General features: G+C 32.2%; 1 protein-coding gene across 3 annotated transcripts; it reads left to right on the top strand.

Annotated features, from left to right (window-relative positions):
• Window positions 1-338: 338 nt before the first annotated feature.
• LOC105339501 (uncharacterized) lies at window positions 339-13506 on the top strand. 3 transcript variants are annotated; one of them, XM_034461927.2, is made up of 11 exons: window positions 339-527; window positions 5177-5400; window positions 5857-5936; window positions 6789-6861; window positions 7539-7697; window positions 8068-8226; window positions 8519-8589; window positions 8996-9071; window positions 9201-10468; window positions 11192-11328; window positions 11727-13506. In XM_034461927.2, exons 1-11 carry the CDS (start codon window positions 508-510, stop codon window positions 11743-11745), a joined length of 2286 nt encoding a protein of 761 aa, XP_034317818.2. In that variant the 5' UTR covers window positions 339-507; the 3' UTR covers window positions 11746-13506. The 3 variants fall into 3 exon arrangements, with proteins under 3 accessions (XP_034317818.2, XP_034317820.2, XP_034317821.2); XM_034461929.2 differs by lacking the exon at window positions 339-527 and adding an exon at window positions 2314-2404; XM_034461930.2 differs by lacking the exon at window positions 339-527 and adding an exon at window positions 2314-2454.
• The last annotated feature ends 2225 nt before the right edge of the window (window positions 13507-15731 follow it).

Raw genomic sequence — 15731 nt, 5'->3', positions numbered from 1 at the left:
TGACATTTTTCTATTATTTTAGGCATAGACGCACGACGTTAATAGATAGTGAAGAGATAAATGTTTGATGTTTGTGAAATTTTAAGCACGGGAAACGTTCAAAAAGTCTTTCTTTATTTGAAGAATACTGATTTGCATCGATTGGATCCCCCTTTTCTATATTGCTGGATCCGTCTCTGATTTTTATTTTAAAAACATATCAGAAGGATGTTTCGTATTTCCCAAAAAATTCATACCAAACAGAACAAAAATGCTCAAAAAAAAAAACAAGAATGGGGGGGGGGGGGCACGAAAGCTCGGCCTTTTACGTCGGGTTCGAGAAACAACACTTTGCTTCCCGGAAGTCGATATTGTTGCGATGTTTACAAAATTTCGAAATGTCAGATGAGATTTTAATATTTAATGATTATCGGCCTAGTTGCATTTATCTTTAAAGAATTAATTATTTGTTAGTGAATAAATTAAGCAATTGGAATACATTTCAGTCACTGGAAATTTTATCAGCGGATGAGACAAAACGAAGCCAGGTAAAACACTCTAAAAATAATTAATATTTATAAATGACCTTAGATATTACTGAATTTAGATTAATTGCCTTTAGTGATACTGTTATTCATCGTCGACGCATTAGAGCTAGAGAAGCTATTGAAAACATGTAAAAATACTTTCATTTTTTTTTTATTAGCGTCTCAGTCATTAATATTGGTGTATTAATCTGTCAATCTAACAGTCTAATTGTCAGTTAAAATTGGCACATGTACAAAACTGTATCTACATATTATGTATTAAAAAAAAATATTGTGTGCAGTTCTACATGCATCATAGCTTCTAATCATGGGACCATTATCATGATAATCAACATCAAATGATAATCGGAAAATTATCTTAAATATGACATACTAGATTATTGTGTGTTTACTTCGATTGAAGTTAAAAAGGTTATCTTTTAATCATATACTTGACATAACTGACAATTTCATAGCTGCTGGTCTGTAGCTCTGTATTAATTTCTTTGAACATTTTACTATAGATATTAATTGTTACTTTTCTAGCTTATGATTATCTTTAAATAAAATTAAATATACCACCACTATACAACTGCTATAGTCTGTCCCAAGATATTTATGCAGCACATTTGGATGATTTTTAATAAAAATACATATACCTGTGAAAGAAGTGCAATTGAATAGTTGAAAGGGATGATTTCCAAGATAATTTCATTGACACATTATCATCTTTCACTCTGAAAAATTCACAGGAACAAAAAAAGATTCCTTACGGAGATTTATAATGGGCAATGTTTACATCTTTTCTCCATTTGGAATACACTCGGAATTCAATGCGCAATTTTACAACGTTATCATCTGGGCTTGCTGCAATACAAAATACCTGTAGACATCACATTTTTTAGCATTGTATTCATTTGAAACCTGATAAGCTAACAGGGGCGTTTTGACTGAGAAATCTTGGAAATTTTTCTTACTTTTGAATGAACATCGTTTGAAACCTGAGGTATTTATAAATATCATGCAATTAAGCAAATTGTGAATCCAAGATATCTTGGGACAGAGTATAGCCCCTTATAGTGAATGGTGCAGTTTGATTACATGTGAAAATTAACATAGGTACTGTACTTCATTTCGAAGGTCAGTTAGCGTTTTTAAGAAGCCTGCAACTGTAAGGTAATTAGTGATATCAGTTGTTAATTGCCTAAGATATTTAATGGTAAAAATTATGTCCACAGAATTTTTGTGGAAATAATCATAAGATTAATCAATTCATTACTAGCACATTTTTTGTGTGCAGTCAATTGCATCTTTTAACACATTGTCATACCAAACTGTTGCTCCCCGGCCGTTCATATAAGTTTTTTCAAATGTATAATTATCATCAACTAAAATGTCACATATAGTAGATTGAGGAAAAGATTTAAATAGGTGATATTTTGATGGCCCTGCATGAATTTGGAACCATGTACAAGACAATTAAGATAATTAGCATTAAACAGTTACACTGTATAATGCTATTGGTACAGCATGGGTATATATAATATATGGTTAAAATGAAAATAGGCAGTAAAATGTGATTTAAGTGATTAGTGGAAAGCTATTTTTTATAACTATTAAAATATGTCAATATGAATATAAGTTCAATTTGGGATGGTTATTGTAATGTATTACATGTATACTTATCATATTAAAACATTAAGACACTCCCTGGGACCACTATATAGCCACATACAGAGATTGACAGTTACTTTCAGGAAATTACTTATTCTAACACTTAAGATATTGTCAGAAATAACATACATGCATGTTACTATCTTATTTCTGTACCATGTCAGTTTTATGCAGTGACGGTGAGGGAAATATCACTAACAGTTATTTAATGTCAGTTACATGATGTGAGTTTTATTTATACAAGAGGAAATTTTTAAGGACGGCTATCATACATGTAAGATTGAATGCATTTGTCAGTAAAGGCTTTAAATGCTTAAGAATGCTTGGGGTTAATGCTCATGTGTTGTTTGGAAAAAAAAGGTGCATGCAAAACAAAAATAATTATGTACATGTACTTTGATTGCATGAGTGATTTTCAACATGCAGCATTAATATAGTTAATATCATGGTTATCTCTGATGTGTAAAGCGTATACCTTTTTTCTTTGTTTGGGTTGAAAATTAAAGATCGATATAAAGTACGTCTCATGACTTAAATTGGTAAACATCAGGGCTTGCATTATTCAGAATATTTCAAAATAGCTAGGCCATTGTTGACACATGTCTGTGTAAATAGTTATTGGAACACAATGTATTACCGATAATGATTTATATGTATTGTGCAATCGTTTAGATTTATGGTACAAACTACTTTGTAAATTAACTCAATTTTTTTTTTATCTCAAACTAGATGGGACTGTTTAAAAACTTTAAGATACTGTTTACTTGAGTTTTCGATTGATGTACAAATGCTGTAAATTCCTTATAATTTTACATGAGTACGGTACTTAATTCCGCGATTCAGCTGTTTTGCATCATATCGCGAAAATATAAAATCGCAAGCATCAATTTTTGTTATGGTTTCATGTTGCTCAAAACTGTCCAAAAAATAAGAGCGAGATTTTAAAATCAGCGAAGACTGCTTCTTGCAATTTTACATGGAAATTAATTCCTCGCGTTTAATTAGGAATTTACAGTACTTAAAAAACTTTAAAAATTAGTGGTTGGGACTTAAAATCACTTTGACATATATCCATTGTATTCGAGATATCAATGTTCGAGATATAAGGAAGTTCAAGTGTAAATTGCTTTCTTAATCACAGCATGTACAGTAAGGCTCATTGTTTTGTTGCCCATTTAATTTAAACAAGACTGTATTGTTAATTTAACATTGTTTAAGCTTAAATTCATGAAGACTGTGAAATGTACAACTGTTCTCATTACCGACAGTTTAAATTTGAGTACATACACATAAATTTATGAAAAAAATAATGGTCCTTATATATGTTAAGGCTAAAGCTATTGCATAATTATAATGCTTCTCTTGATGAATTTAGTTTTGATTTATTAAAAATTTAAAATCATGCATGTACATGTACATACAGCAGGTATACATTTATCAGTTATCAATGTTGTGATTAATTTAATTTAGATCATGTAGATAGGAGCAGCATTATTAAAGCAGATAAGTAAATTCATATCATGTTTTGAATTGGGAAAAGTATTAACCACACCCCCCCCCCCCCCCAAAAAAAAAAATTAATAAATTTAAAATAGAAATGAAGAAAAACCAAAAGATAGCAAAATAGTTTAATTTTTTTAACAGTGGCACAGTGTCAATTGTCATTTAATAGGTTAATCTGTTTGTTATCATAAAAGTAAATTGGAGTTTTTAAATTGAGATGGTATAGAACTATAGATACCTACGGACTAATAGTCCACAGTACTTTTCAAGTTAACACATTATTTTGGTTGAATCTGCTATATGATGTAGATGTACCTGAAATATGTGTTCATGCACACCTTAATATGTAGATTCAAGAAGCAAGATTGAATTTTGACACAAATGGCAAAAATATTAAGTAAACATTAAGTTACATGTACCATTATGATAATTTTACTTAATCCAAATAACTGGGAAAATCTCGAGTTCTGGATGGTTGCATTTTATGTATATAAATATTTACAGTTAACTGGTGCAGAACATACAGTATAATACAGATTTTAAAAGGTATATATGCACCTAGCTAAGTCATAATATGATAATGAAGTAAAGTGATACATGTATATCTTTGTTGGGGTTATACACATAAGTCATCTTTCTAAAGAATGTGACACTTTTCTGGTGTACATGCACATTATAATATTAAAATGAAACTACAAGTGCTGTAAGGTATGTTAATTATTAGATTGTAACTAAAAGAATTTTAAGTGGCACTACTTTTTAAGTGAGCAAGTGTTCGTAATTTTTTTTGGGGGGGTGGGGGGGGGGGGGTTGCTTTGGTAGAAGAAGGGTTCCATCAAAAGGAAGCTTTTAAAAACCTTTACGTGTTATCTTATGCTGATGGCTTTGAAATGTGTCAGTTAATATATAAACATATGACTTAATTTTAAAATGTAAAAAGATTGTGTTTCGACTTTTGAATAGATAAAACTTCACCTGGCATTTCCAATACAGTAACTTCAAAATGAACAAGGGGTAGCAATGAATAACAAAGCCAGTATTTTTTTAAAAGTTTTTTATTTATAAACTTTTGTAGACAGTTACAAATGTTTACTTATAAAGTATCAGTACTAAAGACTGTTACATTTTTTATGAAGCATAGAATATGTTCATGACATTACATATTTTTTTTTATGATCACACTCAAAGTTGTCATTGATCAACTGATTTTCAATATTTCCACACTTGCAAGGACTGAATATCATCTATGAAATTTGAAAAAGTTTAATTTACAAGAATCATTAAATGTCTAAGATATTCTATATAAATTTACACAATAAGCATATATTTTAATTAAGATCTACATAATTATTTTGATATCCACTTGCGTAAACTAATAGATCGATTGCTCTGCTCTTCTAACCTTTAGCTCACCTAATCCATACATCCAATGAATACAAAATCTATTGACTCTGTTGATTGTGTAAATACTGAAGTATCGACTGGCCTTTCAGGCGATCAGAAGAAGAAAGCAATAAACATGGCCGAGCAATAATGCAGAATAAGCTGTCGGGAATATCGCTAGCATTCAGGTGGAGTCCGATCAAACCGTTGCCAGGGAAGCCGTTGCCAAGGTCAAGAAGTCGCCACTCTTCCTGTCGTCACGGTGATTGTATTTATGTGATTGGAGGAAAAGACGGGCGTGTTTCTTTAAAGGATGTCTGGAAGTTTTATATAGGTAAGAATTTTTCAATTTGTACTAATTTCTTGTTGAAATAACTTTTTTAATGAAGCTTAATCTCTATCGGACCAATGTGACATATGAAATTCAATGCTGTAGTGATTGTTATTTTATTTCATTACATAATTGAATACTAGGCTAAGATATTTTGGAAAATTTAAACTCATTAGATATAATAATGAAAATTATATAAGGTATAAGTGTATATAATTATATGCTATTCTGCAAAAAATATAAGTCAATAGTCATTTCCAAACTCTTTAATATATATATTTTGCAATTGTCAAAATGTAATGGAACTTAAAAAATATCAAATTTGAAAAAAGATTCATTCATTACTGTTAAGAGTTGATGAAATTAGTTCACTTTTTGTGCTGTACATCTTACCCCCAGACAGTGTCTAATAGTGAAATATATATCAATTTTAAGAGCTGATAAATTTTATTTGTTTAGGATCTGGAGAATGGGAGAAATTATCACTGAAGGGGGACTGTCCGTCCTACCTGGAGGGACATACCCTGGTGTCTCACAAGGTAGGTCAAGGTGTAGTGACCCAGATACAGGACAAGAAATGAGTACCCATAATGATATTGTGACCCAAATACATGCAGGACTAGTTTAAAGTTACCCTTACAGTATTATTTATGTCGACATTCAAATGTAGTTTAATGAACAAATTTATCTATAAAAAAAGAATAAATAATTTATCATTTACAAAATTATGTAGTTTAATTATTATATTAAAACAACATATACAATGTGTATAATACAAATCCTTCATCATTATACAGTCAGGAGAAAACATCTGTTGTTCAAATGGTGCAATCGTTAGACTTGGCGGATAGTTTGTTTTTCGTTTAGAATCGATTCAATTTTTATTGTTGGGTTGGCTCATATTGACAAGCTATAAGATTAATTAAGTTTGAGTTTTGTTCCATTTAAACAACAGGTGTACAGGTGCTACCTAAAGGTAGTTAATTTTCAGACCTCAATTAATTTTTTTTTTTTGATAGCATATATACTGTAGAAGCAGAAATATTCGTTGAGGATTTAATTTTGTTATTTTCGTTGCCAGTATTAATCAACAAAATCAAATCCATGACGCATTTTTAACCCAAGTACATGTATTTATGAATACAAAGAAATTACGATATGATGAAATTAAATGCCAACGAAATTTTGACCCAACAAAAATATGTACTTTTACAGTGTGCTACATGTACCTTTACTAGGTCTAGGTCATGTATTTTCTAATCAAAATGATAAAGGTCATTACCGATAGTTTTTTGTATAATGCAAGTCTTTGTTGCAAAAAAATATATAGCATGATAAATTCACTGAAGATATCCATAAGTGACTCGATCTGGTTTTTCCTTTTGATTCAGAAAAACCTGGTGTTGTTTGGAGGTTCCTTTGGAGATGATGTCACAGACTCGGCCCTATGGATTATTAATCCAGGTAAGAATTAGGCTAGAAACCAAGGTAAAATCCAAGGAATCATTCATTCGTTAACAAGACATCACATTAATCCTGTGGTTCCCATTAGTTAGTATGGTGTTAAAGACAATTTTTCTCTATTGGTAGCCAACTTTGCCTGAAAAAGACAGCATTAAAATCTATGTACTTTACTGCATGATCATTTAAAAAAAACATTTTTAAAAATATTAATGCAAATATGAATGCAAATAAAGCAGTGTTTGGATTACATGAAGAATCCAAATTAAATTAAATGTTCAATAAGTTTTCTGAAATCAATTAAAATTCAAATACACTTATATAATGTCACATGTGCCCATATAATCATTGGAGTCTTCATGTAATCCAAACAGTGCTGCTTTAATTGCTTGAAATTATTGTCATTAATTAATTTAAATTTTAATTACCGGTATGCATCTACTGCTATGCCATATGTATATATAGGAATACAATACTGTTATCGAAGGAATGCAACATTAGTGATTTTCCTTTTCCTTATTAACAAATTTTTTACTTAATTCCCTCTTCTGCAACTAATTACTTCTCTTTCGTGTATTAAAATCATGCGCACGCATTTCAATCGCCCATTTCCATATATCCACTGCAAGGAGTAGGTTGGTGCATTATGTGTCAAGAAATTTTTACGCAAAACATTTCAGATGTCCAGCATGTACGACAGGTGTCCTGTGAGCCCGGATTTCCTCAGCCCAGTACACGGCGACACCATTCCGCTGTCGTACACGATGACGTCATGTATGTGTACGGCGGACATATCGACCTTAAAGGAAGCAGCTCGGAGATGTGGGCCTTTCATGTTGGTAGGAAATTTCAAATAGACTCTGAGTATGTTTTATGGAAAGTAAATTACAGAAATTATCAATTTGTACATTTCAAATGTGCTATGACAGGAGATGTATGTTGTAGACATTGCAGCTATTTATTTTAAATTCAGTATGCCAAAAACTTGCAGAAATGAGATAAAAAGTATAATCTCAGTAATATATCTTTGAAGTTGTCCCACAAAATTCAACTCAATTTACAGACTCGTATTGTTTTTCACAATAAATCTCACAATAGATAGCCATTAAACAATGTATGTGTCTCCATTTTGTAGTTCACAATAGATCTCTCTGTTCTATTGAACTACATCTCTATGTTATGTTATAAATATGATGTTATGACTTGTAGCTGAGGAGGAATGGGAGCTGATTAAGCCGCGACAGGGTCGAGCTGACATGCCCGAGGGGCGACACGGTCACTCAGCGGTGCTCTACGGCCGGGACATGTGGGTTTACGGGGGCACGTCTGACCTGACCCCCAAGTCCGACCTCTGGTACTACAACTTCCGTGAGTATAACCGACCACTGGTATAACTGCATGTACTTCTACGGTACTGTAGTTAGGTTTAGAAACTTTAAGATGACAGATTTGCCTCTCTGAAAATTATTAACATAAGATGAAAGATAAATACAAGATGTTGCCAGAAAACAACTCTTAACCTGACATTATAAAGAAAATAATATGGTAGTAGAAGTTTTTCCCAATGAAAGTTATCTCCCCTTATAAAGGGTTATTAAACCTTAATTAATAGGGTCTGGTATCAGTAGAGTGATACATTGATTGTTTTGTTTTTATGTAGATGTTGGGAAGTGGACACGTATGAAGTGCAGATTTGGTCCTCCGGCCTTAGTTGGGCATGCAGCAGCTGTGGTAAGTGCCAGGGATTATCTCCCCTGATGACGAGTAAAATGCGATTATAGTAAAATACTCTAATCTCAATGTTGCTTTTCCACCTTATAATATTTCTTTTGGTAATGTTAGACTTGTAAAGTGAGCCTGTTTTAAGTTTTATGGCACAGAACCAGGAACAAGCAATTTTTATTCAGTGTAGAACTTGTTTGTTATATCTCACAAGTTTATAATTCATTCTAAATAGATGGGGATTGAAACTTACTTCCCTGTAAGTGTGAGGGCATGAATATAAGCTTGTTTAATGTAACAATGTTTTATGTTCTGCTTAGTTAGGTATATACAGTAAATGTGTAGGATGGAGCATGCAAAATTCTTGGCAGGATTGTAAGTTGACTTGATTTTGTAAAATTTGTTATTATTTCAGATCAAGGACAACATGGTACTGCAGGGTGGGGAACAAAATGGCGATCTTAGAAACGATTTCTGGATTTTTTCATTTGGTAAGAAGAAAGAAATTTCAGACATTTGCTAATTAAGCAGTCATTATAGAAAAAATATATAACTTTATCATCATAACCAGTCGAAAAGATATTTTGCAATCACTTTAAAATTTTTACACTTCTGATCAGGTTCTTTGAAATGGACTCATGTTGAAATCCCAAACCAAGTTCCGTCACCAAGAATGTGGCATTCACTGGAAGCTATTACTACAGTATCCAAAAAGTCTGAAGGTTCCACAAGGACCAGCTCCATGCCTTACCTACAAAACAAGCAGGGTCGGAAACATGCGCTCCGTCCTCGTTCTAGCCCCGCCTACTCCTCTGCCCGCGTGGCTCCAAAACAATCCAAAGATAGAACCAGCACTAAAGACGAAAATGTGTCTGTGTCGTCTCAACGCATGCATGCTCAGAGGGCTAGTCCTGATAAAGAAAACGTTTCAATGACCTCTCTCAGACCACAGACTCTAGAGGTGAAATCAGTGAAGGCTCTGTCAGATTCTCTACCGGTGGTCATGAGAACTCCCACCCCGAAAAAGAAGGAGGAGAAATCGCCGTTGTTGCTGGAGAGACATATCTCGCAGTGTAGTGTTGGAAGTGAGGGTAGTTTAAAAGGGACCGATAATCTGGGACTGGATATCTCGTCCAGCTCTGATGCTTTGCCATCGTTGGAAGTCATGTCGCGTCAGGCGTCTGACAACTGTGATTGCTTGCCATCCATGGAGTTTACCTCATGTCAGGCTTTTACGGAGTCCTACGGGTATCAGCAGAAGCCTCCCGAACCAGTCAAGGCAATAAAAATGCAGACGTTTAGTTCTAATTTTATCAATGTTTTGCCTTATCCCCAGGTCGCGCAAGACTTGGTGGTGGAGGATTTAGAATTGTACGAGAATTACTTCTCAGACTCGAGGGAATCGGCGTTGGTGCAACCGAAAAGTCAGAGATCTCATTTCATTGGCCAAAACAAGAAGTACAAAGTTATCAAAAGTGAAAGGAAAAATTTACGTAAAAACTCGCGGGATAGTGAAACATGGTTGGATCGCACGAAATCCTCGTCAGTTGGGGAGTTAGTGACGTTAAAGCAAGAATTGACATATACACAAACTAAAAAGATGAGCAATAGTCTCCATAATTTGAAAAAAGACATGCCACAGTTATGCTGGCAAAGTTTTGAATCTGACTCTATGGAAGACGTAAGCTTTGAGGAACCAGTCAAGAATTCAGAAGAGCAAATTAACAACTCGGGGGAGCCATCGGCAGAGGAGGTTAAAATGAGAACAACAAGTTTTTGTCAGCCAGAGAACAACAAGACGTCCAGCAGTTCTGGAGAAGGGAAAACCGCGTGTTACATCCGAAACCAACAGCGGAAAAGACAGATATCAAACCAGGAGGAGAATAAGGTCAGTTACTTCATGGATTATTCTCAATTATTTGAGATTATTCATTGACAATCTAAAGTCAGTCCTTTTGCTAATAGACTTGTTAGGTTTATTAAGTGACTGAAGTTTTATCTATTACAATATTGTACAATATTTCAATAAATGTTTCTAAAGCAACTTTATAAATCAATCTGAATAGAATTAGACTTATAAATCTGCCTTTTTTTGACACAGTACCTGAAAAATTCTACATTCTCGTCATGTGTTCACAATGCGTTCACCTTTCTCTCCCTGTTCGTTCAGCATTTACTTATCGTTCAGTCAGATAATATTATATTTAGGCGGATAATAATACATAGAAGTATTTTATTCACTTTTTTTTTCTTGATTATCTACTCAACACAATGTAAGAATAACTCCCGAGGACAGGCACTCCGAATAAATCGTTCATCCTGCATTCAACTAGCATTTACATATCATTCACAGTTCACTTTGCGCCCGTGCTTGCACACTGCATTTGGTCACTGTTATCCGTTCATAAGCCCACACCAAATTACGTTCATAGTGTGCACTCACTGTTACAAGTTGGAAAGTAGAATGTTTCAGGGACTGTTCAAAATTAATCCAAGCTCTAACAACAATATGTATAGGGTTTCCTCAGCATGAGTCTAATTTTAGTTCATAAATATACCTGCTGTACTTTAATGAATTCAAGTTTGTCTTTTCTTTGGTAACAATTAACAGGAGCTTGGTCAGCCCTACCTGTTGTTGTTTGGGGGTAAGGACATGAACGGGGGGAGTGTCCGACTGGAATCGCTGACCGCCTGGAGATGTGAGGTTTTTGTCCGACACAGCGATATTTCTCACGGAGAATTCCACAAGTAAGTCAGCCATGATGATATATTACTTTTTGAGTTGTCGATTTAAGATTTGAGAAAGTTCTGTTCTAATTTTTTAGTAGATTTGAGAAAATTGGATAAAGATTTATTTTATTAGTGTATCTTGAGTTCATACGTTTTGGGAATACTAGTTTTAATTGTAACAGAATAAGAGGAAAGAAAACAAATAGGCTCAAACTCAAGACTCTTTAGTTTAAAAAAAAACTCTTTCATCTGCGCTTAAAGGTTAAACTATAAGCTAGTGATAGAAGGAAGAAGGCAGTACCAACACGACCAAGGCAATCAAATATTTTAGAGATATATATTTTTTACAAGCCTTAAATTACTTCATACACTCTATTTTGCCTCTTTATTGATAGTGTATCTCACTGTTTTTGCAGATCAAGTCTGATCATCTAAAAAGAACAAAATCACCTAAAGAACAAAATCATAATCCAACCTTTTGGTAGTGATATCCAACAATCAACGTATCCAGGGAATGCACCATTATTTTATTCCGTAGAATTCTGGGAATGAAGCGAAACCTACACAATCAGGGCTTTATCATAATCCTGTAGATTTATGTATCTGCATGAAAAAAAAAATCATTATTTTTGTATCTTATACGTTTAATACATGGAAATTCTGTCATCATTTACACCAAAATCCAAAGGGACCAGATGCATCATGGAGAAGAAAGTCTTTGTTGCAAGTTTTCTACTCGGAGAGTTCTCCCTCCTTACAAACCGAGCAGCTCATACTTTGTATGCATATCGCTACTTTATATTTTGTTATTTTTTTCTTGATGTTTTTTTCAACCTAGATACAAATGCGTGTACCAGAAGTTAACATACGTAAACTTGTACAATATATGGTAATCGTCTAGTTTATATTTCTTTACTTTTATAAATACATTTTAAGATAAACAGATATGTATTAATACACTAGTACATATTTTTTTAACGGACCTACCCAGACCATGTAGTATGTGTGTATACATGTATTTAAATGCTTGTTTTTTCATAATACTCTTACCTCAAATGTTTATTCTGCGGTAAGAGATGCTTGTACTTAGTACAATGACTAAAATTCAAGAAAATGCTTCTAATTTGAAACATTAAATAAGATGGTACAATTTTTACTAGTTATATTTAGAATTACATGTACGTACTACTAGTATATCTTGGTACATGTATAAAAGAATTTCGAAGATTTTTTAGAACTTTTCTGTTATCTATGTATTACATGACTGCATTTATTTCAACATTAAACAGTCAGTTGGGGACATGTTGCACGTGTATTTCCAGTTTACTCATTGTACTTAGCTAGCATTACCCATACTAGTCAACAGCCTGTAATATCTTTCAATGATACATGTACTTTATTTGATGTGTACATTGTAGTACATGTACTATTTATCCATGTTATTACACTATCATATATTAAGCAGCTAATTTGGCTGTTTCAGAAGAGTTACAATATAAATTATGTACTACATATCAAAAGTTGCATGAATTAAGATTTTTTTGAGAAAAAAAGTAGATGTCATCAATTTTATATGTATGTACAGAATTTTATCAAGCCTTGCAAATTAGAAATATTTGACAAAATTGAATCATTCTTTTATTTGAATTTTTTGAAAAAAGGACCAAGTTGTTTTATTTCTGTGAAAGTTGATTTATCTCTCCTCAATTTACAAGGGTTGATGTACCTATATAATATAATTAATATAATATAATATAATGTTAATAATGTTAATGTAATGTTTAAATCTCTTGGATGCTCCTTTACAGTTTATCAGATTATTCAGGGCAAAAATTAACCATGATAGCTTTTAATATGCTTTTTTATAGAATGAGGTACATTTAAAAATGCACGAATATATATATTTTATTTTTAAATAATTAGTGAGCTTAGATCAAATTCTTTCTTTTCAAACTTCTGTGATATTAGATAAAAATATACATTATTTTATGAAACAAAATCTTGTTTGATCATTAATGAGAATTAATGAATTATTATGTGTAAACGAGACTGTTCACTCCTTATTGACTGTAGGATAAACAGTAAAAGTATTTCACTGTGTCACTGAAGTATATCTTGTACTATGTTTCATACCAGAACATTCCAAGCATTCTACTAGCTCACTGAATTAACACTGAATTATAATTGTTTGTTATTTAAAATGCATATATATAGCCTTTCATTGTTGCATACAATACACCAACATTTGTATTTCTTGTTAACTTTGACTTTTTTCGGAGGGGGGGGGGGGTTACTCTATGTTCTTGATTTGATTTTTTTTTAAGTGTGTTTTATATATCATCAAAAGGACATAAAAGAGAAAAGAATTTTTTAAACACCAATTAATTTATTTTCTGTAAAAAGTACTTTAAGTTGAATTTTTGAAGAAAAAAAAGAATGATTTTCAACATTGAAACTGTACTCTACTCTGCAGCTGCTTTGTTTGATTAAAAACCTTTCTGTCATGTAGCACCAATGCAATTTTTTATCATCATTTTGTTTTGGTAGAAGTTTTAAAGAGAGTACTGCATGCATGCACTTATCTATTAATTGACTTTCAGTAAGCTCCCTTGTCATTTTATGCTAGCATTTATATTAATTTTATATACATTTATTGTATGATTTATTTATCAGTGAATCTTGATGATAGATAATATTTACTTCAAGTGCTTTAATCATTTCTGTGTATGTGAATGTAATCCTTTAATACTTTGCTTAGAAGATAAGTTGCCAAAATTTTTGTCAATTTATGTCCCCGAAAAGAAATATACATGCACAACTGACCAGTTGTATTTTAGAAGGGAAATCATTATAGGGAATGCATCTCTCTGGATTTTTGAAATTTTGGTGCAAAAATTTCATTTCTGAGTTAATAAACTTACACTTGAAATATCTATTAATCGTAATATCTTGAAATCCACAGGTCATATTCTTGTATAATTTTACATCATGATTTTTTATTCAAATTGTTTTCGCTGTATATTTTACTCAAAGTCCGTATACTTTTCTGGCAAAGTTGTTAATAATTCAATGGTATGATAATTCTGTGTGTTTATACTGTCACCAATTAGCACACTTTTCAGTGTAATGACGTAGATTGCGGTCATTTATATAGAATATTAATTAGGTCATTGTTGCTACTTTATTGATATCATTTATGATTGATAGTATGTTAGGAACATTTTGTTCAGTTTATTACTTGTGAGGTGCTAGATATCAACCCAAGTATGTTGTCATTTTCATGTCATGATATTATTTTGCAGACCATTTTTATTTCAAATATTTAATTGCTACATTATCTAGAATTGCTATGTGGATATACAATGTAGCACTGTATTTCAGCTTATTTATTATTGAATACCCTGGAAATGTTCAATATCTAGAGAAATCAGTTAGGCTTTTAATAATTACAGTTGAATTGTCTTGCAACAAAAAATCCTTCTACTTGATTCTCAACTCAGTTTTACATGTAATATGGGAAAGATGAAGGTAAAATACATCTTTTTCCCAAAAATAATTTAGCAAAATTTAAAGTGGGTCGGTTGGGATTTTTTAAATCTAAAAAGGTACTCTACTTCACATTTATTTTGGATTTTGTTTTTTTCTAAGACTTTTTGATTTGAAAGCTTTAGCTATGATTTTGTAATGTATTACATGTACCTGACAAAATCTATGCAATTTTAATTACATTATTCATATTTCTTCATTAAGGCTCTCATACTAAATCTTTAGGCATCCATTTATTAGATGATAAGAATTTCACCAAAATTTCCATAACTCTTTGTGAATTGATTCTTTACCTGCTTTTGCACGTCTTTCCATACATTTTTAAATCTCCCCCTATATTTAATAAGTTTAGATCCACCATGTCAGTTTTCTACACTAAAATTTGCAAAATGCACACTCATGCAGTACCTTTTAAACTGTTATTGTGTGATAACTTGGTGTGATACCAGTATATTTTTCTTCAGGACAATTTTTGGCAACAGAAGGCTATACATTTTACAGAAGATAAAAATAGATTTCATGACAGATCCGTCCTTGACCTCGTGACATTTTTCATAGGATGAAGTAGTTTGTTTATATTTGAAACTATACATTTCTATTGTACGTGCAGAGACAACGAATTAGATCTCAATGTTCATCATTCCTCTTTTTACTAAATTAATAATTACAATGTAATACTCTTGTGCTTTTGATTAGTTTTAATTATATTTTTCTCAGAAGAAATTTAAATGTTAAGATATAGTTGACATTCACACTATTTCAGCAATTTTATATCTAGCCTCACCAATTTTGACAGAAATGTCCTATTTTTTTCTCTCATCACTGTGTTGGTGAGAATTTTTCTTATGAAATTTTAAAGTTTCACCAAAGAGGAG

The sequence above is a fragment of the Magallana gigas genome, chromosome 10, assembly GCF_963853765.1.
Source record: "Magallana gigas chromosome 10, xbMagGiga1.1, whole genome shotgun sequence".
In the NCBI taxonomy this organism is placed as follows: Eukaryota; Metazoa; Mollusca; class Bivalvia; order Ostreida; family Ostreidae; genus Magallana; species Magallana gigas.
Note: the sequence above shows the minus strand (reverse complement) of the source record. Positions and strands in the feature narration are given on the sequence as shown.

Excerpts from the sequence above, each read along its gene's own strand:
- LOC105339501 (XM_034461927.2), top strand. The coding sequence starts at position 508 with ATGAGACAAAACGAAGCCAG. Across the intron at positions 8,227-8,518 it reads CCTCTGGTACTACAACTTCC|ATGTTGGGAAGTGGACACGT; the intron begins GTGAGTATAACC and ends GTTTTTATGTAG. Across the intron at positions 8,590-8,995 it reads TTGGGCATGCAGCAGCTGTG|ATCAAGGACAACATGGTACT; the intron begins GTAAGTGCCAGG and ends TTATTATTTCAG.